The sequence below is a fragment of the Eriocheir sinensis genome, chromosome 13 (genome assembly GCF_024679095.1).
Source record: "Eriocheir sinensis breed Jianghai 21 chromosome 13, ASM2467909v1, whole genome shotgun sequence".
NCBI classification, from domain to species: domain Eukaryota; kingdom Metazoa; phylum Arthropoda; class Malacostraca; order Decapoda; family Varunidae; genus Eriocheir; species Eriocheir sinensis.
Genome location: NC_066521.1, coordinates 3,478,033 through 3,505,512, shown reverse-complemented (window position 1 = coordinate 3,505,512; position 27,480 = coordinate 3,478,033). Strand labels below are relative to the sequence as shown.

Sequence of the window (27,480 nt, the reverse complement as noted above, 5' to 3'; positions counted from 1 at the left end):
CTCAACCTGTAGTGACGGAGTGTGGTGGCTGAGTGGTTAGCGTGCCGGCGCTGCGTCCGGAAGATCCAGGAGGGACGCAGGTTCGAATCCTGGCTGCCACACAGCTGGGATTTTTCAGTCACCGCCGAGTGCCCTAAGACTACCCACATGCTGCCCTGAAGACCACCTATCAACCCGGACTCTAGATTACCTCTCCAGGGAGAGGCTCAAAGATGAGCTGCGGGGGGGCAGTATGAGCCAAAACAAGATGGCGCCACTATAAACATTCACCTGCACCAAAACGGGCTGGGCCGACCATCAGGCCCCACTGGTGAAAAAGCCTAATGGCGCAGTAGGCCGTGACAAAAAAAAAAATTACAACTCTGATATGTTGCTAGTTTGTACAGAAAAATGTCACTTGAGCCTCGCTGGACCCCACAGGTCCATGGGTTTGGATCTGGCAGAGTTTCCAATGGGGCCACCAGATGACAGGTTGAGCTTAGTGAAGGACCCCATTATCAGCTGGATAGCTTCTTGTAGTTATTATCATTTATATTATCCATTTCATATTTTTGTTATCTGATTTTTTTAGAATAAAGCGTCTATTAGTAAATAATTAGCATAGCATGTTATTCTAAGGGTGGGGGCAGACAAACTGTACCCAAGCGACTCGGATCTAGGCAAAAAATGCAGGTCTGTGCATCACGTGACTGCCCCCACTCATGTTACTGACTGGTGGCCCGCACCTTACTTCCAGTTTATTGGCTGAGAGTGAAAAGTGCAGTGCGCCATAGATGATTTTTCTACGTGTTACAGAAATCACTGCTCCTTTGGGCCATTTGTTGTTGTTGATGATTGAAATCAGACATTAAAATTAGTAGTTAATTCACCAAGTCTTATAAGGCACTGTTATCACACACAGGATTAGCATCTGCCAAATTATATGGTTAGCATGACTTTAAGAACATTACTTGAGGTAAATATGTTTGTTAAAGAAATTCTGATGGTGAACAAAGGGTCTAGGGACACTCATATTTCTCGGCATAATATTGATATAGGTAACTTAAGTTTAGTTGCTCAATAAGCAAGAATACAGTACCCTCTCGAGTTTCGTGCTCGCTTCGTTCCAAAGATACAGCGCTAAACTCGAGGATCGCGAAACTCAAGGTATTGAAAACACTGAAAAAGCATTTATTTGTTCCAACCTGTGGATATATATATATATATATATATATATATATATATATATATATATATATATATATATATATATATATATATATATATATATATATATATATATATATATATATATATATATATATATATATATATATATATATATATATATATATATATATATATATATATATATATATATATATATATATATATATATATATATATATATATATATATATATATATATATATATATATATATATATATATATATATATATATATATATATATATATATATATATATATATATATATATATATATATTTATATTTATATATATATATATATATATATATATATATATATATATATATATATATATATATATATATATATATATATATTTATATATATATATATATATATATATATATATATATATATATATATATATATATATATATATATATTATTTTTTTACATGTGGCCATTGTGGCCTATGGCACCAGTAGGCTATACATATGGGCCTGATGGTCGGCCCCAAGCCCGTCATGGCACAGGCAACTGTTTATAGTGGCGCCATTATAATTGGCTCATGCTGCCCCCCGGGGCTCCCTTTTTTTCCTCCTTTACTCCCTTGTTATCTCAAAATATGTACCTTGGAAAAAGGAAGAAAACAGGAAGAGAGAACGGGTCATTTTAAAACAGCAGATGAAGCCTTACTCTTGGCTGAGCTCTGAAAACACGCTTGTGATTCACTGGGAGTCAGATGACGTCATCGCCGGCGCTAACCCAATCAGCGGCCTCACTGCCTTAAGGCGGTGTCACACTGGCTGTTTTCCTCTAACCGTTGTGGCTACTGGCAACGCGCATATGCCCATCCGGTAGCGAGTTGTCGGTTGTCCGTAAGCTGGTGTCACACTGGGCCTTTTTCTTCCCACTGCGTTGGCAGCAGCTTGGGCAACCGGCAACTTTTCTGGTTGTGCATCACACACATAAGGGGAAATCAGAAGGGTGGGAGGGGGGGAGGGGCAGAAGGGAGAGTTAGGTCATATCATGACAGTTCTCGGAAAAAATGGCACAGGAATAAATGGCACCAGAAAAAATGGCACAGGAAAAAATGACACAAGAAAAAATGCCACATTTTTCAGCATAGGAAAAAATGGCACAGTAGAATCAGCTAAAATGTGTTACAATTTAATTTCTTTACATTTTCCATTTAATAATTTTACATTTCAAAACATTTCTATTTAAAAATTTTACATTTAAAAACTTTTATTTAAGATTTTTGTTATACTGCTTAAGATTTCCAGCGAATGTTGTAGCCAGCTCCCCGTAGAAACTTCTCAACAGATTTACGACCAGCCCGGCGGTCTAGGCAGAGGTTCTTCATCCGTGCCTGTAGATTCTTGTAGACCCTTTTCTGGCGTTTCTTGGGAGGCTCACCACGAGATTCTTGCAGCATCTGAGTAGCTACAACAGCTTGGTCAGCTTGGATCCACTGGATCACACGCCATATCGTTGGGTGACTGTGACCAACCAACCTAACAGGATAATGATCGTAAATCATTTGATTCATGTAATAACTAACCAAGGACCTACCTAAGTTAAGTACGAGAGAGAGAGAACAACTGACAATATGTAAGTAAATAATTAGACAACAACTGACCATATGAATACATTATTTTCAAGTCTGCAGTAGCCTATCTTAGAGTGGAGAAAGAGAGAGAGAGAGAGAGAGAGAGAGAAACACATTTAGATTCCGAAAGTGTTTGCTAGTCTGTCTGTCTTTATCTTTCTATCTATCTATCTATGGAAAGTAAAAGAAGAAAAAGATAAAATGAGAAGAAGATGATGGAAAGGAGAAGAGGAGGATGGCGAAATATTTGAAACCTGTAATTACTGAAAATCATGGCATAACAAGCAAATATTTCTGTGCCATTTTTTCCTATGCTGAAAAATGTGTCACACTTTCCTGTGACATTTTTTCCTGCGCCATTTTTTCTGGTGCCATTTTTTCCTACATTCTATCATGACACACACACACACACAGGAAACTAGAAAATAAAGGAGGATTGAAAGGGAAAATGAAGTGCTGGATGGAAAGCTACTTAAGAGGAAGAGAGATGAGAACCGTGGTTAAGGACACTAGATTGGAATGGAGAACGGTGGAAAGTGGAGTGCCCCAGGGGTCGGTTTTAGCACCAGTACTCTTCCTAGTCTATATTAATGATATGCCAGAGGGAATAAACAGCTACATGAGCCTGTTCGCAGATGATGCCAAACTGCAAAGACAGATAAGAAACAGTGAAGACTGCAAGGAGCTGCAAGAAGACCTAAACAAGATTTGGAAATGGAGTCAGAAATGGGAGGTGAAATTCAACGCGAAGAAATGTCATGTTATGGAAATGGGAAAAAGTGTAGAAAGACCAAAATGGACATATAAAATGGGAGATGGTGAAATATTAAAGAAAGTAAATGAAGAGAGAGACCTGGGAGTAATAATGCAAGATTATATGCAACCATGAAGTCATATAAATCGGATCTTCGGTGATACATATAACATGGTGAGAAATATAGGCATAGCATTCCACTACATGGACAAAGAAATGATGAAAAAATGAATTACTACTATGATCAGACCTAAACTAGAATACGAGGAAGCAGTGTGGTCTCCACATATGAAGAAACACAGTAAAACTAGAAAGAATACAGAGGATGGCAACAAAAATGGTTCCAGAACTGGAGGGACTGACATATGAAGAGAGACTAAAGGAAATGGACTTACCAACACTAGAACAAAGAAGAGAAAGAGGAGACCTAATACATATATATAGGCTATCGAGTAAAATGGAAGAAGTGGATAACGAGAAATTGCTACTGAGAGAAGAACCTTCCAGCAGGAATACTAGAGGACATAGTAAAAAGTTGAGGAAGGGAAGATGCTCAAGAGACATAAAGAAATATAGCTTCCCACAAAGAAATATGGAGGTTTGGAACAGACTAAGTGAAGAAATAGTATTGGCGAAGAGTGTGCAGAGCTTCAAGGAAAAGTTGGATAATTATAGATACGGAGACGGGACCACACGAGCGTAAGCCCAGGCCCTGTAAAATTACAACTAGGTAAACTAGGTAAATACACACACACACACACACACACACACACACACACACACAGAAAGGGAAATGAGAAGGGTGGGGGAGAGGGAGGGGCAGAAGGGAGAGACAGGTCATGTCTTGACCTGAGTCAGGTCATATCCTAACCAAAGCCCTGATCTGACTCTCCTTTCTGTCCCTCCCTCGATCCCCACACCATTCTCATTCCCCGTGTGTGTGTGTGTGTGTGACAAGTCAGGATATGACCTGACCTGAGTCAGGTCATACTTTGACCAAAGCCCTGATTTGACTCTCCTTTCTGCCCCATCCTCCCCACATCCTTCTCATTTCACCTTCTGTGTGTGTTACAGGTATGGACATGACCTGACCTGACTCCTTTCTGACCCTCCCTCCTCACACCCTTCTCCTTAATCCTTGTCTTCATCCTCTCTATCTCACCTTTCACAAGAGGGGCTCATAACCAGAGTGAAGCTACACACATCCTCTGGAGTCGGGGGCTTGCGTGGTATTCAGGCCGCGCCAAGTTGAATCAAATGCGTCAGGGAGGAAGCAGCGGGAAGTTCAAACGTGTTAATAAGTCTCTCTCTCTCTCTCTCTCTCTCTCTCTCTCTCTCTCTCTCTCTCTCTCTCTCTCTCTCTCTCTCTCTCTCTCTCTCTCTCTCTCTCTCTCTCTCTCTCTCTTTTGCCATTGCCACAATGTTTGAAGGAAAACGTCCAGTGTGATACTACCTTTAAAGGTAGCGTGCTTGACGCCAATGGTAAGTAGACATGACCCGTACGTGTCAAAGCAGCGCGAAACTCGGGGTGATAATGCGCGAAAGTCGGGATGGTAAGAATTTAGGACTAACCGCGAAACTGGAGAGGGTACTGTATATCAATTACAAGACATTTGTATAAGCACAAAAGTATCCTCTCAATATTTATAGGGAAAAAAAATTAAAAGGAGACCTATAAGAAATATCTCAAAGAATTTTAGAATTTTGTAATTATGACTTCCTTCTCTTCTCACAAGCATAATATCATAAATCAGCCAGATTAACCTTTCTACAACTGCTGAAACACCTGTAGTGTTTAAATTGATATATAATTAATAAAAATTGTGATAAAATCAACTGTCTGAATCATCACAATTCTACAAAAAATAAATGTGTGTCCACACTCCACTTCTAGCATGAGAGCTGAGTGATCGTGTTATACGGCAGTACCTTTGCCATGCATCGCTGCTTCACCTTAGTAATGTATATTTCACTACTTGCCACATTCCTGAAGAGAGAGCTTACGATACACCCTGAAAATATTGCATACGAGATGCAAAAAAAACATAAAACCGGACTTGCATAAAAAAGAACAGCTCTGAGGGCGTGGTTGTCCTGTGTGGGTCAAGGCAACAAAGTTTTGCACATTCACACAAAATCTCACGGCTCAGTTGCATATGCTGCACAATAAATGTAATGTCCAGACCATCCCACGGTCTGAATCATCACCGCTCTCCCCTATGTGCGATGAATCTGTCAGTTACCAATCTTCCAAAAGTTCTTGTGAAGTGCTTTATAAATAGGATCAATACTACATCAGAGTATCCATCAGATCAAGAATTCTCAATTTTTTTTTTGGCATGCATGAGGTGGCCTGTGCCACTGCTGGTGTATTCCTCTGCATTATTCAGTTAATTTCTAGACATATTTACTCAGTGTTTGTAAGACTCTACTCCTTTTTCATGGAAGGGCTTTGGGTGACATTGACACTATCCACCACTAAGCAGTGATAATCATAAAAGGTAAAGGCAGTGAAAGGTAGCATGGTAATTTAAGATAATCCATGCCAGGCTGGCGTTGAAGGGGCTGTGATGAGGGAGGAAACTGTAGGGGAGCAATGATTAGCTGTGGGTGTGCAGACACTACTCTGGCATGTGATTAGCTGGAGGTTGTCACGTGGCCTTGAGAATGGTGGTCTATATGTTGGATATACGTAGTGCTTGTTTAACTTTGTGACTCGCACTGCTAGACCCTCACCATTACAAGTTGGAGTTTCAGCCATATCAGTATTTGCACAACTGATCCTTCTTTATCTCTTCACATAGATAGGTGATTATAGTGATATACCAAACTCAGTAATGGCTCTGATGGCTTTTGGCAGGTTCTGCAGCTGAGCACATTACACACTGAAATGTTCATTACTATGGCAACATTACAGTTACTGCAGACCAGTGCTTTCTCTTTGCTCTTTTAAAATCAGATTTTCCTACTTTTTTATGCACCAGTTTTCAATGACACGAGTAACTTTTCAATTGCCTTGCATTAAAAAGGTACCCGACATATTTTCCTGCTTGAATTTAGATCCTATCGATATAATAGTGTTGACATTCTTATTTTACAGTGGAAGCAGTTTCTCCTCTTGGCGTTGAGGTCCTGTCTCCTCATGCCTGGACTCCTCACAAGAACTGCAGAACCTGAGAAGACAAATATGTATTTGTCATTGTGATTATGATATTTCAAATTTACAGAAAATGTCATTAATGTTCGGTTTTATGTTTTTTATTTATCATTTTAAAAGCATTTTACAGTTCAGTACACATGATGATAATTTATTATCTGACATTTTCTTTAGCCTTTTAAGTCCATATACAATTTATAGCATTGTTTCTGGGGTGCTGGGAGATTATATGATACTTTTGTTAAAATATCCCACCAACTAGAACATATTGATTGCTCTGAATATGTATTCCTTCTTTTGAGAAAGTTATACATTATAATATACATTAACCTGAAATAAAGAAGTTACATGCTTCATTGGTCTTTGTTTAAATATAACTGGGATGATAGTAATATGAGTGGCTGGGGGATTTATCCTTGCAGGGGTCTTGTGTGTCCTGCCCATGACCAACAGTCTGTCCATCCCCTGACATGGGTTGGTTTGGCAATCTTTCCTTTTAAAAAACATACTCTAGGGAAAACAAATTATGAGGTAGAGGTTGGATTTGCAGCATGAACTTTGATCCAACCAGAGGGTCAGAAAGAGGAGGGGTGTGGTGACAGAAGGGAGTGAGCTGGGTTTGCAGAGAACAACTAAAAAAAAAAAAAAAAAAATTAGCATCCCTCCCTGACTGTGTTTAAAATGTAATTACTGTATAAACACAGGTAGTCCTCGCATTACGATGGGGTCCCAGACCAAAAGGCTGGTTGTAAGTCGAACTGTTCATAAGTCAAAGCTTACATTAATAGCGTCTTCCATTTAGCGTAACCCGTTTCTGGGTCATGATCTGTAGAGTCCCTTGACTCTTTTGTATTTGTTTCACAGCCATACGGGTCGTCCACTGAAACTGACCACACTTCTGTCAGACCTGCACACCTTCCCCTAACAGTCATCAGGGAGCCAGCAGCCAACGAGCTCTGGGAAAATAAATAAGAGACAGTTTGCGTCTACACCAACAGGTGTCGCCAACCCACCATTACGTCTCTTATTTATTTTCCCAGAGCTCGTTGGCTACTGGCTCCCTGCTGGCTGTTAGGGGAAGGTGTGCAGGTCTGAAACAAGCGTGCTCAGTTTCAGTGGACAACCCGTATGGCTGTGAAACAAATACAAAAGAGAGCGTGTGCTAGCGTTTGAAAAGCGCGGCGAAAACAGGGCCAACAATGGCGTCCAAATCTTTGGTTGTCGGGACTCTATCTATCAAGGGACTCTACAGATCAAGACTCAGAAATGGGTTACGCTAAATGGAAGACGCTATAAAGAAAAATAATAAAATATTATTCAAATGTCCTGTCGAGAATAAAGTGGCATTCCCGCGCCTCTTACCTCCCCCTTACCCTGCCTCTGGCCTCATGAGCTCACTTTTCCCCAGCCCTGCTTTTGGTTGACCCTTTAGCTATGCAATATTGTGCAACATTGTAAAATTGAGATACCAAATTTTGCCAAGATGGCCATGTTAGCCAAACACCCCACTAAATAGTTGAGCAAGGGGTTGTGTTGGCAGGGAGAGCAGTGCTTGTAAAGCAAGGAACTCATGCTTTGACTCATCTTCCATCATTGTTTTTATTTACACATACTCACCTTCAATCTGGTAAATAATACACTTGTGAATTGTAAAAGTTTCTTCTTTACAAAATAGTGCTAGTTTGAATTTTGACATTCAATGCCCAGGAACTATAGTTGTTACCATGAGAGCTGGCAGAGATTTTCCTTCAGGGATGGACTCGCAGACTTGGCGTCATTGCTTGAGTGACGGTCTCCGCACCGCTCATTGGCAGTTGTTTCCTAGATCTAAGCTGTGGCAATGTCATTTGCTATGACATAGCCTACTATCTCTCGCTCTCTGCTACCTCTTAAAATCAACATTATTGGTATATAAATGTAGTTACTCTTATAATCGCTCTTCTTTATGGCTATTTATTAGTTTATTATCCACAAACATTAGAGACAATTTCAGGAATAATGATAGGACGATGAAAAAAATGAGGTTCTTGTCTAGGCCAAAGTTTCCATTACAACTCCGTAGTATATACACATTAGGACTTGAGCCAGGCCTAAAATATACCAAGAAATCTTATAATAAATAAGTTAATTAGACTGAAGCCTAGCACTTTGTAGTAGTAAAAAGTACTAAAAAAAAGTCTACCTTCAACAGTCGCTGGACATTGTCCATTTCCGTGCAGTTCTGACTTAGTTTTGTTATGAATATCATTTCAGATTAATTTATAATAGTTCAAAAGATGCATACTTATCAATAAAGATATTATTACATTAGTTCTTATTGGTGCAATCTGTTACCTTACAACTCACAAAGGATTTGGGTAGGAATACAAAGTTAATTTTATGCGCATCAGAACAAGTTAAGAATTGGCCAATGAGCGCGCAGTACCATCACCCATGCAATGATACCAAGTCCACGAGTCCACCCCTGAAGGAAAATCTCCGCCAGCTCTCTTGGAACCAACTATAGACGAAGAGCCTTTGACTCCACTGTGTCAAGGAGAGTTGTGTGAGTGGAGTCCCCCAACACATGAGATGCATACTCCATACGAGGTCAGACAAGGCCCCTATAAATGGATAGCAACTGTGCGGGGGAGAAGAACTGGCGGAGATGGTACAGAACGCACAGCCTCGAGGAAGCTGATTTAGTAAGAGATGAGATATGAAGTTTCCAGTTGAGATTTTGAGTTAAGGATAGACCGAGGATGTTTAGTGTTGAAGAAGGTGATAGCTGAGTGTTGTCAAAGAATAGGGGATAGTTGTTTGAAAGATTGTGTCGTGTGGATAGGTGGAAAAACTGTGTTTTTGAGGCGTTGAAGGACACCAGGTTCCTTTTGCCCTAATCGGAAATAATAATAAGGTCTGAGGCTAAGCGTTCTGTTGCCTCCAGCCTTGAATCGTTAAGTTCCTGTAGGGTGGGTCTTCTATTAAAAGAAGTTGAATAATGCAGAGTGGAGTCATTGGCATAAGAATGGATAGGACAGTTCGTTTTAGAAAGAAAATCATCAATGAACAACAGAAAGAGAGTGGGAGACAGGACAGAACCCTGTGGGACAACACTGTTAATAGGTTTAGGGGAAGAACAGTGACCATCTACCACAGCAGAAATAGAATGGTCAGAAAGGAAACTGGAGATAAAGGTACAGAGAGAAGGATAGAAACCGTAGGAGGGTAATTTGGAAAGCAAAGATTTGTGCCAGACCCTATCAAAAGCGTTTGATATGTCCAGCGCAATAGCAAAGGCTTCACCGAAACGGCTAAGAGAGGATGACCAAGAGTCAGTTAGGAAGGCAAGGAGATCACCGGTAGAACGCCCCTTGCGGAACCCATACTGGCGATCAGAGAGAAGGTCAGAAATGGAAAGGTGCTTTTGAATCTTCCAGTTAAGAATTGGTTCAAAAGCTTTAGATAGACAAGAAAGTAAAGCTATAGGACGGTAGTTTGAGGGATGGGAACGGTCACCCCTCTTAGGCACAGGCTGTATGAAGGCATACTTCCAGCAGGAAGGAAAGGTAGATGTTGACAGGCAGAGGCAAAAGAGTTTGACCAGGCTGGATGACAGCACGGAGGCACAGTTTTTAAGGACAATAGGAGGCACTCCATCAGGTCCACAAGCCTTCTGAGAATTGAGGCCAGAGAGGGCATAGAAAACATCATTTTGAAGAATCTTTATAACAGGCATAAAAGTGTCAGAGGGAGGATGAGTAAGAGGAATATGCCCAGAATTGTCCAGAGTGCAGGAGTTTTTAGAAAAAGTTTGAGAGAAGAGTTCAGCCTTAGAGATAGATGAGACGGCAGTGTTGCCGTCAGGACTGAGGAGTGGAGGTAAAGATGAAGAAGTGAAGCTGGAGGAGATGTTTTTGGCTAGATGCCAGAAGTCACGGGAAGAGTTAGAGAAAGCAAGGTTTTGGCATTTTCTATTGATAAAAGAGTTTTTGGTTAGTAGGAGAATAGATTTGGCATGATTTCGGGCAGAAATGTAAAGTTCATGGTTGCATTAGTTCGAAGGCTCCAGTACCTTTTGTGAGCTGCATCTCTATCATTGACAGCACAAGAACAAGCGTGATTAAACCAAGGCTTTTTAGCGTGAGGAGTAGAGAAAGTACGTGGAATGTATGCCTCCATTCCAGAGACAATCACATCTGTGATGCGCTGAGCACACACAGAGGGGTTTCACTCCTGGAAGCAATAATCATTCCACGGAAAATCGGAAAAGTACATTCTAAGGTCGTCCCACTGAGCTGAAGCAAAATGCCAGAAGCATCGCCTCTTCGGTGGGTCCAGAGGGTGTACAGGAGCGATAGGACAGGATACAGAAATAAGGTTGTGATCGGAGGAGCCCAACGGAGAGAGCAGTTTGACAGAGTAAGCAGAAGGGTTTGAGGCAAGGAAGCGGTCTAGAATGTTGGGGCTGCCTCCAAGACGGTCGGGAATACGTGTAGGGTGCTGGACCAACTGCTCTAGATCGTTGAGGATAGCAAAGTTGTAGGCTTGTTCACCAGGCTGGTCAGTGAAAGAGGATGAAAGCCAAAGCTGGTGGTGAACATTGAAATCTCCGAGGATGGAGATTTCAGCGAAGGGAGAGTTGGTCAAGATGTGCCACTTTAGAGTTCAAATAGTCAAAGAATTTTACATAGTTAGTAGAGTTAGGTGAGAGATAAACAGCACAGATGTATTTAGTAATAGAATGACAATGAAGATGGTGGAAAATTCTGAAGAATCAAGGTTGTGGGCACGAGAGCAAGTGATGTCGTTGCGCACGTAGGTGCAACATCCAGCTTTGGATTGAAATTTAGGATAGAGATAGTAGGAGGGAACAGAGTAGAGATTGCTGTCAGTAGCCTCAGAAACCTGTGTTTTGGTGAGGAAGGGAAGGTGAGGTTTAGAGGAGGTGAGATGGTGTTCCACAGAATGAAAATTAGAACGAAGACCGCGAATGTTGCAGATATTGAGAAGAAAGAGGTTCGAGGAGTTATCAAGACACCTCTCAGGTCGGCAGCCAGAAGGGGAGTCCTCCCTGGGGGAATTTGTGGTCCCCCCCCCCCAGGCGGGGACTCCAAGGCAGGGTGAAGGTGCGCCATTTTGAAATTTGAATTTTGGGAAAAGGTTTGTATGTTGTGTGAATGTAGTGTGGTGTGGAAAGAGGGAGGATCTGTCTTTAGAGAGCATGCTGAACTACTCTACGGTGGTGGTGAGACAATAGGGTAACGGTTAGTGAGGAAATGGGAAGGGTCTTTGGACGGCTTCATCTCCCTCTTCACCTCCCATATATACCTCACCGGGAGTGGCTTGCGCCCGTTCGGTAGGTGTCTTCCTACCTACTCCAGCTAATGTGATAACCGAACATATTTATCAAATAATTATATTACTTTATATACTGTATATGCTGGAAGTATGCCTTCATACAGCCTGTGCCTAAGACGGGTGACCGTTCCAATCCCTCAAACTACCGTCCTGTAGCTTTACTTTCTTGTCTATCTAAAGCTTTTGAATCAATCCTTAACCGGAAGATTCAAAAGCACCTTTCCACTTCTGACCTTCTATCTGATCGCCAGTATGGGTTCAGCAAGGGGCGTTCTACTGGTGATCTCCTTGCCTTCCTAACTGACTCTTGGTCATCCTCTCTTAGCCGTTTCGGTGAAACCTTTGCTATTGCGCAGGACATATCAAAAGCGTTGGATAGGGTCTGGCACAAATCTTTGCTTTCCAAACTACCCTCCTACGATTTCTATCCTTCTCTCTGTACCTTTATCTCCAGTTTCCTTTCTGACCATTCTATTTCTGCTGTGGTAGACGGTCACTGTTCTTCCCCTAAATCTATTAACAGTGGTGTCCCACAGGGTTGTATCCTATCTCCCACTCTCTTTTTGTTGTTCATTGATGATCTTCTTTCCAAAACGAGCTGTCCTATCCATTCTTACGCCGATGACTCCACTCTGCCTTACTCAACTTCTTTTAATAGAAGACCCACTCCACAGGAACTTAACAATTCAAGGCTGGAGGCAACAGAACGCTTAGCCTCAGACCTTACCATTATTTCCGATTGGGGCAAGAGGAACCTGGTGTCCTTCAATGCCTCAAAAACACAGTTTCTCCACCTTTCCACTCGACACAATCTTCCAAACAACTATCCCCTATTCTTTGACAACACTCAGCTATCACCTTCTTCAACACTAAATATCCTCGATCTATCCATAACTCAAAATCTCAACTGGAAACTTCATATCTCATCTCTTACTAAATCAGCTTCCTTGAGGCTGGGCGTTCTGTACCGTCTCTGCCAGTTCTTCTCCCCCGCACAGTTGCTATTCATTTACAGGGGCCTTGTCCGCCCTCGTATGGAGTATGCATCTCATGTGTGGGGGGGCTCCACTCACACAACTCTCCTTGACAGAGTGGAGTCAGAGGCTCTTCGTCTCATCAGCTCTCCTCTTCATACTGATAGTCTTCTACCTCTTAAATTCCGCCGCCATGCTGCCTCTCTATCTTCTATCGATATTTTCACGCTGACTGCTCTTCTGAACTTGCTAACTGCATGCCTCCCCCCCTCCCGCGGCCCCGCTGCACACGACTTTCTACTTATGCTCATCCCTATACTGTCCAAACCCCTTATGCAAGAGTCAACCAGCATCTTCACTCTTTCATCCCTCACACTGGTAAACTCTGGAACAATCTTCCTTTATCTGTATTTCCTCCTGCCTACGACTTGAACTCTTTCAAGAGGAGGGTATCAGGACACCTCTCCTCCTGAAATTGACCTCTCTTTTTGGCCACTCCTTTGACCTCTATTCAGGAGCTGTAAGTAGCGGGCTTTTTTTTTTTTTTTTTTTTCTTTTCGCCCCTGAACTGTCTCCTTAGCTGTAAAAAAAGAAAAAAAAAGGAAAACAGCGGCCAGCTCATCTTTCCTGCCTTTATGATGATACAAATCTATGGGACATTTCCAGTGACAATTGCTTCTGTGGAGAGATCATTTTCAAAGCTGAAAATTATCAAAAACAAACTTAGAAGTCTATGTGGAGAGGAACGGCTCTCAGACCTTCTCCTGCTTGCCTTAGAGAAAGACATCCAGATAAATCTTAGTGAGGTCATCAGAATCTTTAAAGGCATGGCACCGAGGAGGAAGAGGCTTTAGAGAATATGGTACATTGAAGCCCAATCAACATATTGAACATATTGACATAAATAAATATGTAATTATATTCAACATGTGCCTGTAATGTTTATATATATATATATATATATATATATATATATATATATATATATATATATATATATATATATATATATATATATATATATATATATATATATATATACAGTACCCTCTCGAGTTTCGCGCTTGCTTCATTCCGAAAGTATGGCACTAAACTCGAGGATCGCGAAACTCGAGGTATTGAAATCCATGTAAAAGCGCTTATTGGTTCCAACCCGTGGAAAATAATGACTTTTTCCGACTTTACTCCCTTGTTATCACAATTTTTTCGACTTGACTCCCTTGTTATATCAAAATACGTACCTTGTTAATAGGCAGAAAATGGGAAGTAAGAACAGTTCATTTTTAAGCCACAGTTGAAGGCGGCTGCCTTACAATTGGCTGGCAGTTCTGAATACACGCTTGTGATCCACGTGGTGTCGTCTGCTAAAGTAAGGTCGGTCACTTGCGGTCACCCGTGGGACAGCTGGACAAGTTGGTAGTTTTTTGTGTTATAAAATAATCTGCTAACTCTTTCTGTTAAAAATCATTAAATCACTAATATCAGGATTGACTTTTCAATGCCTATTGAACGTAAACCGCTGCTGCCACCGCAAAATAGCTCGCAGAGAGGTTCAACTTGTTTACTGTTTCCATATTTCCCTCACCGCTCACAAAGATCACAAGCAGACAGATTAGAACAAAACCGGGTGCCAAACTTCGCGTCGCGGTCTGTTCGGCAAGGAAACCCATATTTCTTCATTACATGGACATTATAGCATTAGCACAGTAATAAAACCTTTAATCAGCACTATTCAGCTTGTTTTTCATTATCCTGCAGTATAGGTTCTTGTAGTGGGGTAGACTAAGCTAGCTGCACATAAATGGTGGTATGTATACGTAATACATATTACAGGTTCAATTAGAAACGGCCGGGGGGTAGCTACGTAGACCGCATACTAAAGTTGAAATCCCTTAATGATAGAAATCCCTAAATTATAGAAATCCCTGCATGAATAATGATAGAAATTAATTATAATCCCTGAATTAATGATAGATATATATCCCTAGCTGCCAGGTGAATGATAGAATCACTATATCATTTTAGGGATTTTTTACCATTTATATAGGCATTTCTATCAATTAGGGATTTCTATCATTCAAGAATTTCTTTCATTCAGGGATTTCTTTCATTCAGGGATTTCTTTCATTCAGGGATTTCTGTCATTCAGGGATTTCGATCTATCATTCAGGAATTTCTTTCATTCAGGGATTTCTTTCATTCAGGGATTTCTATCTTTCAGGAATTTCTTTCATTCAGGGATTTCTTTCATTCAGGGATTTCTGTCATTCAGGGATTTCGATCTATCATTCAGGAATTTCATTCAGGGATTTCTTTCATTCAGGGATTTCTATCATTTAGGGATTTCTTTCATTCAGGGATTTCTATCATTCAGGAATTTCTATCATTCAGGGATTTCTTTCAATCATGGATTTATACCATTCAGGGATTTATTTCCTTTAGGGATTTCTATCATTCAGGAATTTTTATTGTTCAGGAATTTCTATATCATTCAGGGATTTCTTTCATTCAGGAATTTCTTTCATTCAAGGATTTCTATCATTCAGGGATTTCTATCATTCAAGGATTTCTTTCATTCAAGGATTTCTAAATCATTCAGGGATTTCTTTCATTCAGGGATTTCTATCATTCAGGGATTTCTATCATTCAGGAATTTCTTTCATTCAAGGATTTCTATATCATTCAGGGATTTCTTTCATTCAGGGATTTCTGTCATTCAGGGATTTCGATCTATCATTCAGGAATTTCATTCAGGGATTTCTTTCATTCAGGGATTTCTATCATTTAGGGATTTCTTTCATTCAGGGATTTCTATCATTCAGGAATTTCTATCATTCAGGGATTTCTTTCAATCATGGATTTATACCATTCAGGGATTTATTTCCTTTAGGGATTTCTATCATTCAGGAATTTTTATTGTTCAGGAATTTCTATATCATTCAGGGATTTCTTTCATTCAGGAATTTCTTTCATTCAAGGATTTCTATCATTCAGGGATTTCTGTCATTCAAGGATTTCTTTCATTCAAGGATTTCTAAATCATTCAGGGATTTCTTTCATTCAGGGATTTCTATCATTCAGGGATTTCTATCATTCAGGAATTTCTTTCATTCAAGGATTTCTATATCATTCAGGGATTTCTTTCATTCGGGAATTTCTTTCATTCGGGGATTTCTATCATTCGGGGATTTCTATCATTCAGGGATTTCTTTCATTCAGGGATTTCTTTCATTCAGGAATTTCTTTCATTCAGGGATTTCTATCATTCAGGGATTTCTTTCATTCAGGGATTTCTATCATTCAGGGATTTCTTTCATTCAGGGATTTCTATCATTCAGGGATTTCTTTCATTCAGGGATTTCTATCATTCAGGAATTTCTTTCATTCAGGGATTTTTTTTCATTCAGGGATTTCTTTCATTCAGGGATTTCTATCATTCAGGGATTTTTTTTCATTCAGGGATTTGTATCATTCAGGGATTTCTATCATTCAGGGATTTTTTTCATTCAGGGATTTCTTTCATTCAGGGATTTCTATCATTCAGAGATTTCTATCATTCAGGGATTTGTTAGTAACTTTTCGTGTTACTTTTAAGGTGGCGAGTGTTAAGTTTAAGGCGCGAACTGTTATCTCACTCGTCACAGGGCCGGTGTTACCGTGGCCTGCTTCACAAGTTGATTGTAGTAAGTGAGATAACACAACAGCCTTTAGTTAAGTGATGTGTGGCCGAGCGGTAGCCGTTATAAGTTCACTTTAGTTCACTTTAGTTTTATCTCTCACAGGGGCATTAAAAGCGTGATGAATTTTAACTATATAAACAGTTTAAGGCTGGATTCACACGAGCCACTTTTTATTGGTCAGTGGCCGCCACAAAATAATGGTCGAAATAGAATACACACATCTCTATGGGTGCATGCACACGGGCCACTTTTTTGTGGTCGCCACAAAAGTGACAAAACAGTGGGAGTCTCGTCTACGCGGCCGTGCTGTGTAGACGTGCGTTGTCCTGTGCTCCGTCCGTGGATGCCCTGCCTTCCACGGAATAAACGGTGTCTAGAGGACATGGCTAACGACCATCCCTACTCGGCGGCTTCTGGGCAGTGTCCTGCCCCTGAGGAACGGCGCCTGTGGTCTGAGGAGACTGAAGAGATGGCCGACTCTGCCGAACTTGACCCTCGCCTTTGTTCGGAGGACCACGTGGCCAGCGCTAGCAAGCGGCTCAAGCCAGATAATCCTGGCTGCCTCTCCCCCACTGCCTCTCCCGTTAAAGCTGCCACCGCACCCATGGAGGGTGTGCAGTCTGGTAGCTCTGAGACTGTCCTGGTCGACGGTGAGGTGCCCCTGGAGGACACGCACCCAGCCGCGGCCCCGAGCCAACCCACCCGCCGCCGCCTAGACTTCCCCGCCGAGGCCGGGCTGACACCAGCCCAGCAATACACGTGGTTTGCATCTCTACTGAAGCAGCACGGTGAGTTGGAGCCGCTCTTCAAGGAGGGTAGGCTCCGACCTTATCTCACGGTCAGGGACGACATCGCCTTCTACAAGCGACTCCTCACTGAGGGGTTATTCGACGTAGTTTTGGTCGAAAATGCAGCGGAGCGGCAGCACACTGTCATCATCCACAATGTGCCGCTCTACATGAATGCCAACCTCATTGAGACCCCAGACAACTTTCTGTGGTTAAAGCGCAGGTATGCGGGCACGGCCCCTCGCCCGCAGCTTCTTGGAGCAGTGGTTGGCCACGTCCCGACAGAGGTGCACCTCCTCGGGGTGGGTCGTAAGGCTGTGGAGCCCTACACGGCGGAGCCCGACATTTGTCGCCACTGTTGCCGGTGGGGCCATCAGGAGTGGCGCTGCAGATCGGCCCCTCGGTGCCGGTATTGTGCGGGCACGCACAAATCAGCTCTGTGCCTCCAGAAGATCCAGGCGGGCACACCCGTCCCCCGTAAGTGCTGCAACTGTGGTGGTGAGCATAACGCCCACTACCACTCCTGCCCGATGAAGCCTAAACCATCTCGGGTCGCGGCGCCTGACCACCACCCTCAGCAAGGCCGCCCTAGGCTTGTGTTCCGCCCTGCTCCTCTCCCTCAGTCTTCGGCCTGGGCCCGGGGGGCTCCCACAACGTCCGAGTTTCCGCCCCTGCCGGGCTTGTCCGCCCCTGCTGCCCCAGCCTCACCCGCTGCCACCCCAGTGCCTCGCCAGGCTCCTGCTCCGGCACCCCAGCCACAGCCTACCGTCCCCCCTGTGCCGGCTGCTGGTTCCCCCGCTGTCGCTGGGTCGACCCCTGTCCATCAGATCCTCGCTGCAGTCACCCAGCTGCAGGAGACGCTGGCTGCAACGATCTCCAGGGTGGCGGCCTTGGAGCAGCGAGTCTCCACGCCCCCGCCTGTGCGTGAGCTGTCCTCCATCCCGGCCCCTGCTCCAGCTTCAGCCCCGGCCCCGTGCCCTGCCCTGCCGTCTGCTGGTGAGGCCATGGACGCCGATAGTGGGGACAGTGTGGTTCCCCCTGCGGGCCAGATGCAGAACACCCCTGCAACCCCACCGGCTGTGGTGACTGCAGCTGCCGAGGGAACGGCCGAACCTCGCCATGGCCAGACGGGTCCTTCACCTTCACCTGCTGATCCTCCACTGCAGTGGGAGGCCACACTCCAGGTGCTGCTGGCGCAGTTTGCTTCCCTGACTCAGCAGGTGGCTGAGCTCCATCATCGGATCACCCCACTCCTTGACCGGCAACCACCCCCTCCTGACCAGTGAGTGTGTCCGCCTCTTAACTTGGAATGTCAACGGGCTACATGCCCGCTTCACTGACCTTCACTCCTATGTCATCACTCATAGGCCAGATATCGTTGCTCTTCAGGAGGTTGGGCCACGGGTGTCGGACCTGAGGGGGTATGATTTATATGTCTTAGATGGCGCAGCAGGCAGTACCCGGGGGATGGCTACGTATGTCAGACAGGGGACGGCGATAGTTTTTGAGGACATGGGTATTAATGAGGGCATTGAATATATCACTGTTTCTTTACTCCATATGGGTGAAACCCTATTTTTTGTTAACACGTATGTTCATGCGGGGGCTTTAAATCTTGCTAACTTTCCTGATTATGTTCATGAGGTGCCGACTGTTCTTGTGGGGGATCTTAACTCACGCCACCGAGATCTTGGTAGTCACCGCACCAATAATGTCAATGGTGTCCGCTGGAAGGCCTTCCTTGATGCCTCCGAGACGGCTGTCCTCACGGGGGATAATGTGCCCACACATGTTCAGGGGGGCAGGTTAGACTGTGTCACTCTTTTTAACATGCCAGCTTTTACTGCCCAGACCCTTATTTCCAGGTGTTTGCTGAGTGACCACTTTGCCCTGGAGACGACCATCCCGATCCAGCCTGCCCCTGCTGTGTCCCGGAAGCGGTTGGCTGTCCCTGCTGCCGGATGCCGCGCCTCGTTGCCGAAGTCGGGCGTGGTACCATACTGTGAAGGGATCCTTTACCGACGCCGCCTCGCTGTACCACGGCCTGCTGGACACCGTCGAGAGTTTTGTTGCAGCTGGCAGGGCCCCTCAAGGCCCAAGCGCCGCCTGCAGACCTACGCCTCGGACCCGGCTGTCTCCAACTGTCAGCGGACCCTTGCCTCGTACCAGCGGCGCTGGCAGCAGGACCCGCCGATCGGGCTGCCCGCGATGCCATGGTCGCTGTGGCGCGCCACCTCACTGAACTCAGACAAGCTGCCCGGTCACGAGACTGGGTCGCCTTCCGTGCTAGCTATCGCATGACCCGCTCCCTTCGGGAGGTTTGGCACCATGTCAACCGGGTGAGAGGGAGGACCACACGGCTGGTGAGTGACCCTGACCCTGCGGGCCGGGCCCAGGACCTGATGCGCCAGTGGCAGAGGGCCTCCTCCTTGGTGGTCTCCCTGCACAACACCAGGCCGAACTTGCCCGCCACAGGAGCGGCGGATGGCCCTCGTTCAGCACCACGTCACACTTCTGGATGACACATGTCCCCATTACCCACGATGAACTCCTTCTTGCCGTCAAACATGGCAAGTCGACAGCCCCGGCCACGACGGGTTGACTTACGACATTCTTAATGCCTTACTCGTTGTGCAAGCTGACAACCCCCTGCTTGACCTGTTCAACATGTCGTTTGCCGCAGGTAGCCTCCCCCCTCCGTGGAAAGCTGCAGTGATCGTTCCAATCCCCCAGGGTGATGGCACCTTTCGCCCTATCTACCTGACGAGCTGTGTGTGTAAACTGTTAGAGCGCGTGATATTGAACAGACTTCTCTATATGCTGGGGGACCGGCTCTCCCAAACTTACATGGGTTTATGAAGGGCCGTTCCACAAGTGACTGTTTTCTAAAGTGCCTTAGTAATCCAGACGTGAATTGTCGCGCTTTTGTGGACTTAAAAGGGGCCTTTGATAGGGCCAACAAGGATGTCATAATGGAGGATCTCACTCTGCAGGGTGTCCGTGGAAGACTCTTAAGCTGGATCAGGGACTATTTGTATGGTAGGAGGCGCAAGTGGTCTTCCAGGGTGCTACCTCCACGGAGGAAGTGTTTGAGCTGGGCACACCGCAAGGGGGTGTCCTCAGCCCCATGCTTTTCAACATTTTAATGGACAAAATTGCTCGGTGGCCCTTTCCGGGCAATACTCAGGTCATTATCTATGCAGATGACATCCTTGTGCAATGCAGCAGTCCTGCTCTTCTCAGTTTAGCTTTGGAGCAGCTGTCAGCGCTGTGTGAACAAATGGGCCTTGTCATCAATGAAACTAAGACGAAATTTCAAGCCAGTGGGAGGAGAGTTTCTCATCTGCCCAGCATTAATGGCACTCCTTTAGCTAGAGTTCCTACATACAAGTACTTAGGCGCCCCTGTCAGCTTCCAGAAATCTGTGCAGAGCGTCACTCATGTTCAGAACATCTGCCTTCCTAGGTTAGCTCCTCTTAAGGTTTTGGCTAACAGGGGCCTTGGAGTCGGCATCCCTGTCCTCAGGATGTTTTACCTTTCTGTCGTCAGGTCCCTCATTGATTATGCTGCCCCTGTTTTGGTACAGTTTAGTGCGGCACAACTTCACCCCTTGGAACTTATTCAAAATGAGGCCATGCGCCTCATTCTGGGGTGCCCCAGAACTGCAAAACTTGAGGTCATGAGGGCAGAACTGAATCTGCCTCGTGTTGTGGACAGAATCTGGGAAATTACTTGTCGCACCGTCAGCCGCCTGCTTCGTGCTGGTGCAGTGCCCCTTCACCAGGCACTGGTAACTCTGCACCGTGACTCCAGGGCTCCTGTCACCTCCTACCTTAGGAAAATTTATCTCATGTTAGCAGAGACGGGTGTGTTAGAGGCGTGCTTAGGCCTAGTTTACTCCCCGGCCCAACCTGCCTGGCCTCCCTATCGTGTCAGTGTAGACGTTGAACAACTCCCTTTCCCTAAACGTGATTGGCTTCCCCATGTCCTCCAGGATCACTTCATGGTCAAACTGTCCAAGTACCCCCGTGTTCGGGCTGTCCATGTGTACTGTGATGGCTCCGTAGATGGCAGCAGGTCGGGCTGTGGCGTGTTTATCCGGGATTACGCTTCCCCCACCCAGTACACTGACATTGAGGTTACCAGGCGGCTGCCAGGGTACCTGTCCTCGACCCGGGCTGAGCTGTATGCCATCCTTGAGGCTCTCCACACTGTAGCAGCTTTGCACGAAAATGTCTACTTGTTTGTCAATAGCCAGGCTGCATTGCATGAACTTGTGTCCTCCTCCCCTGCCGACTGTGATCTTGTAGCTGAGTGCCTGACTGCCGTCCGTGCCCTTGAGGCCGCAGGTGCCACGGTCCACTTCACCTGGGTGCCCTCTCATGTGGCCATCCAGCTCAATGAGAAGGCAGACTGCCTTGCTCGACGAGCCCTTCAGGATGACACAGTGGACCCTGGCACTGACTATACGCTTAGCTATGTTAAGAATAGACTTAGGCATTATTCACGTGATAGCATTGCTACCCGACTCAGACACTGCTGTGACAATGGCAGCGCCAGCAGCCTCCACTATGTTAGTGTCTCCCAGCGCTGTGTTTACCCCTATGGGCGACACAGTGCCCCTCAGGATGTGGTAGCAATGCGCCTTAGGCTAGGCTATAGGTACTACTGGGAGGTTAGTAACTCCCCTGGTGTCTGCTGCACGCTCTGTGCCAGGCCGAGGGGCCACACACTGCATCACTATGTCATGGAATGCCCTCTCATTGCTAAGTTTAAGCCACGGGACTGCCTTGACCTGCCCCAGACAATTTGTTGGCTCCTGAACCATGATGTCCTCCCTGCTATCCTCAAAGAACACCCTCAGTTTGCACCAAGGTGGTGATGCCGTGTGTGGCAGCCTGAACTACTGCCGTGCTATACAAGGCTGTGATCTCTGCAGTATTTTACTTTAAGGACTAGTATTTACTCTATCTCTGTGTTCATTCCCATCTAGTGCTTGGGCAATGTTCTCCGTCCCCACATTTTATTGTCCAGGGGGAGGTACTGCCCCCTCCCTTGTTGTGCTTTCCTTCCTACCATTGTATCTTTTTAATTTCATGGTGCTCCCTACACATGTATTAATAGTTGTATAATCACACTCTGTCCTGCCTGGGGGTTGGGATGGCATGTTCCTCCCTTCTCCCTTGTTGTTTACCTGCAACAATAAACTATCAATCAATCAATCAATCAAAACAGTGGCGAGTTGTGGCGGGCGGAGCCATTTTTCCGACCACGCCACTGTGGGTGGCCACAGCGGCCAGGGATAGATACCGTTGTTTCAAATGGCAGCGTGCACACGAGCCACTATCGGTGACCACCATAGCTGGGCGTTATCGCGATAAGTTATCGCGATACTTTATCGCTGATAACAAAATCAGGTTATCGGCCATTCGCTACTTATTTAAATATGTATCGGTATCTTCGTTACTGTTGTAAACAAACCAGCGACAATCGCTACTTTTTCCGCCTCTCAGAAAAAAAGAAAAAAAAAAACTGTCTCCTCCCTACTGCGCATGCGTGGCCCGGGCGCCCGGTGTTGTTTGAAAAAACTTCGGGGTATGAAATATCTTCGGTGAAAAGATTTCATGCTTAGATCATCAACATTAAAACACTAGGTTATTTTTTTATGTTAGACTCAAAAATCAATATATCAAAGAAAAAATCATTTAACTTTGCCCCAAAAATGATTATTCACTGCCACAAATTTGATATTCTATATTCGTTTGTGAGCATGCCATGGTTTTGAAGGCACCCGGTGTTGTACGTGTTATTTGGTGTCCCATCGTCAAAAGCTGGCGCTTTTGTTTATAAACACTGGTCTCTCGTGAACTGCGCATGTTCAGACCAGTAAGCGTAGCCCTGTACAGTCTCACAAAGCTTTTTAACCGTAATTAAGAGTTGCTGGAAGGCTGAATCAGACAAACAGGACCACCATCCTCGCTGTTTCTAGAACGACACTCTGTACATATAAATACAACTCGTACAGAGTGTCGTTCTAGAAACAGAGGGGATGGTGGTAGTGGTACTGTTTGTCTGATTCAGCCTTCCAGCAACTCTTAATTACGGTTAAAAGCTTGCTTGTCTGAGCATGCATGCGCAGAGCAGTGTTTGTAAACAAAAGCGCCAGCTTTTGATGGTGGGGACGCCAAATAACACAACAGGTTCAGGCGTTTCTAGTATTACCGTCCATTGGTACTACGTGTCAACGTGTGGTTTCCAGGTTTTGCAAGTTTTCTAAAATACAGATAATGAAAACTTGAGCACATCTGTTTTTTTTATTTTATTTGAAATATCAATATAGTATCGATTTCGCCTATCGGACTTATCGCTAGCTAGTATCGGAATTGTGGATTTATATCGGGTATCGGTTATCGCCTATATTTGTGTCTCCAGTTAACGAATATTGGTTATCACCGATAAGGTTTTCCATTATCAGTTATCGGTTATCGGGAATAAGGTTTTCTGTTATCGTGCCCAGCTATGGTGACCATCACCCTGCCACCCGCCGCTTTCCCTCTGTCTTGACACTTGAACACCTGAATTTTAACCGTCATAATGATGTATAAGTATGACCTTCACGCATAACTTGTGTTCAGGATATAATGGATAAGCTCTTATATGCTTTCAGAACTAATGTTTCATTTCGTTTCACAGTTTTGCATATTAATTGATTCTGATATGAATTAATTACTGAATGTGGTAGTTTTATTTACCAAGAAGTAGAAAGGGGAAAATGTTATGTAACCGCAAAGACTGCTGAATTATGTCAATAAATTACATCTAATGTGACTTAATATTCTTCATGTTCAGTCTTATAATAAAATTACCGCAAGTCTCTCTTCTACTGGGACACAATTCCTCATGTTGATGTCCTGCCGTGTTATCCGTGGACCAGTGATTGTCTTAAGATGATTAAACCTACCCTGTGACCTCCTGAAGTAGTAAAAAGATTATCGTGTTCTTTTAGCTCTGCTACTGCCACACGCAGTAGGCAGTATTCTGTTGCTAAGTATATATGGGGTGAAACCATGGCAGTACTTTCTTCAGCGCTTTTTTGCCAAGAGAGCACAGACAGCTGCTGCCTCTACGAGATCCATAACCCCACGTGCTGACCTCATTAGTGGCCGCCACCGAGTGGCTCCTGTGCATGGTGCACCTACCCACCATTTTTCGTGGCGACCATTTTTTGTGGTGGCCACTTTTTGTGGCGGCCACTGACCACTAAAAGTGTCTCGTGTGAGCCCAGCCTTACACAATAGTTACAAGGTTTACTTGCATGACGCACCGGAAGTGCAAGACATTGGCGTTCGTCATACTTCTTGATTTAAGGACAAAGTACTTCTCCAGGTGGGGCCACGGGTTCTGGAACTTCTGGGACTCCTGACCGGCAGCTTGAGTGTACGTCGATAACGATAAACAAGGCGACAATAATGAACGCGACGACTACACGGTGACAACGTCGCAGCTGAACTGAACAAAGAGCCCAACAACAAGAAGAGAAGAGAAGAGAAAGAAACCTCCAGTTTATCCTAAATCCGTATATTTTACTCAAGATTTCCCGTAAATTTACGCATTTTTTACTTTTTTTTCCATAACTGACACTTATTTTTATCATTTTAAACTAATTTCCCGTCAGGTGGAAAATATCGAATTCTTGTTATTAAATCCCAAGTTTAAAGAGTTGGTAATGGAAGATGCATTACTCTAAATACCAAAATGTTTCCCTAATAATTGTCCAGCTACCCTACTTTAAGGCGAAATTTTCCCAAAAGTGGAAGCCCTGGAATTATTGCGCCATGTGGCTCAACTGGTGCTGTGTCTGCCCACAACAGACAAGAACAAACCTGTATGAATTTTTAGTGCACTTAAAGTTAGCGTAGGAGGAGTTACATTTAGCGGAAGCTAATTGGTCCGCTAACTTTTCAAATTACCGAAAACGCTAATCAGCTAACGAAAAAGCTAACTTCGCTAATTAGTGGTTAGCGAATTAGCGGAACCGTGCCCACCTAACTATAACCCAAACAGTCAATATATATATATATATATATATATATATATATATATATATATATATATATATATATATATATATATATATATATATATATATATATATATATATATATATATATATATATATATATATATATATATATATATATATGCAGTACCCTCTCGAGTTTCGCGCTTGCTTTATTCCGAAGGTATGGCGCTAAACTCGAGGATCGCGAAACTCGTGGTATTGAAATCCATGAAAAAGCGCTTATTGGTTCCGACCCGTGGAAAAACTGACTTTTTTTTTTTTTACTTTACTCCTTTGTTATCTCAATTTTTTCGACTTTACTCCCTTGTTATCTCAAAATACGTACCTTGGTAATAGGAAGAAAATGGGAAGTGAGAACAGGTCGTTTTGAAGCCGCAGTTGAGGGCGGCTGCCTTACAATTGGCTGGCAGTTCTGAAAACACGCTTGTGATCCACATGGTGTCGTCTGCTAAAGTAAGGGCTGTCGCGGTCACCCGTGGGACAGTTGGACAAACTTATATTTTCTGGTAGTTTTCTGTGTGTTATGAAATAATCTGCTTACTCTTTCTGTCATAAATCATTCAATCACTAATATCATGATTGACTTTTCAATGCCTATTGTACGTGCACCCGCCGCCGCAGCCGCATAATAGCTCGCAGAGAGGTTCAACCTGCTTACTGTTTCCATATTTCCCTCACCGCTCACAAAGATCACGAGCGGACAAACTAGAACAAAACCAGGCAAATTAATACTTTTAGTGCTGTGTATTCCCACAGTGCGCATGCGTGGTGGAGAGCCGAGTGATTAATTTCAGCGGGGAGATATTTCTCGCAACACCGGCCAGTGTAGTGGACCGTCGCTAACATGCATTACAGGTCAAAAGAAGAAGAAGAAGAAGAAGAGGAAAACAACAACGGAAGTTTTACAATTTTCAAAGACTGGAGAAGAAAAGTTTTTTGGACTGTGGTTCCACAGCATTGGGTGTTCTCTTATCTTGTTAATCAAGCAAAGCAGCTTTGCCAGACCACTTTACGAGTCTCTTGGTTGGCCATCTTCCACTGCTCCTCACTCCTCAGCCACTGCCGTCGTTTGTTTGTTTACATACAGCCGTGACGTACCCACATACCCACGCTCGTACCCACAACCGTTTTCCATTCATACGGACAACCAGCAACTCGCTCCGGGTTGGGCATACGGGCAACCGCGGTTGCCCATAGCCCCAGTGGTTGGACACCACATTTCAAGGCAGCACGCATGACACCGACGGTAGGTAGACGTTACCCGTACATGTCAAAGCAACGCGAAACTCGGGGCGGTAATGCGCGAAAGTCGATATGGTACGAATTTAGGACTAAGCGCTAACTCGACGATCGCGAAATTCGGATAGCGCGAAACTCGAGAGGATACTGTATATATATATATATATATATATATATATATATATATATATATATATATATATATATATATATATATATATATATATAGTGGAGAGCGGTGATGATTCGGCCACTTTTTAGAAAAATATTTTTAGAAAAAAAGAGTTTAAGAAGTAGTGTAATTTTGTGCACCTCAAAATGTTCCTCCATCATTTGGCTCTTTAGGCTGCTAATATGACACTCGTAGCTATTTCCGGTTTTCAGATGTAGGTGATGAAAAACAAGTTTCTAAATCGTCCCAACCATCCCCATCCGTGGTGATGGTTCGGCCAGGGAGGTGGGATGGTATGGACACTCATAATACTCGCCATAATATTAATATAACTTAAGTTTGATTGGCTAATAAACAAGATTTTATATATATATATATATATATATATATATATATATATATATATATATATATATATATATATATATATATATATATATATATATATATATATATATATATGCACTGAGTAAATTCATAAATGCTTCTTTA

At 43.8% G+C, this 27,480-nt stretch overlaps 3 protein-coding genes across 6 annotated transcripts in view; 2 read left to right on the top strand and 1 right to left on the bottom strand.

The window, feature by feature from the left end:
* LOC126997883 (nuclear pore complex protein Nup214-like) overlaps window positions 1-7,068 on the top strand; it is a 109,533-nt gene extending 102,465 nt beyond the window's left edge. For all 3 annotated transcript variants that reach the window (XM_050859101.1, XM_050859102.1, XM_050859100.1), the window contains one exon: window positions 6,656-7,068. In XM_050859101.1, the coding sequence (XP_050715058.1) occupies window positions 6,656-6,683 (28 nt within the window). In that variant the 3' untranslated portion in view covers window positions 6,684-7,068. The remainder of the gene's footprint in view (window positions 1-6,655) is intronic.
* LOC126997884 (uncharacterized) overlaps window positions 2,347-27,480 on the bottom strand; it is a 50,216-nt gene continuing 25,082 nt past the window's right edge. Inside the window, exons 8-9 of one of the 2 annotated variants that reach the window (XR_007752436.1) lie at window positions 4,718-6,728; window positions 2,347-2,706 (exon numbers count right to left, since the gene is read on the bottom strand). The gene's annotated coding sequence lies outside the window, so the exon portion shown is untranslated. Of the gene's footprint in view, window positions 6,729-27,480 lie in introns of both variants that reach the window. The other variant, XM_050859106.1, reaches the window with a different exon arrangement.
* Window positions 16,825-19,795, top strand: LOC126997794 (uncharacterized). The gene is made up of 2 exons (XM_050859010.1): window positions 16,825-18,776; window positions 19,360-19,795. The coding sequence occupies exons 1-2, from the start codon at window positions 16,825-16,827 to the stop codon at window positions 19,793-19,795; spliced, it is 2,388 nt and encodes a 795-aa protein (XP_050714967.1).

Bases quoted from the DNA above. Each gene is read 5' to 3' on its own strand.
- LOC126997794 (XM_050859010.1), top strand. From the start codon at position 16,825: ATGAATTTTAACTATATAAACAGTTTAAGGCTGGATTCACACGAGCCA. The intron at 18,777-19,359 runs GTGAGTGTGTCC...CCTTATTTCCAG, and splicing joins CAACCACCCCCTCCTGACCA to GTGTTTGCTGAGTGACCACT.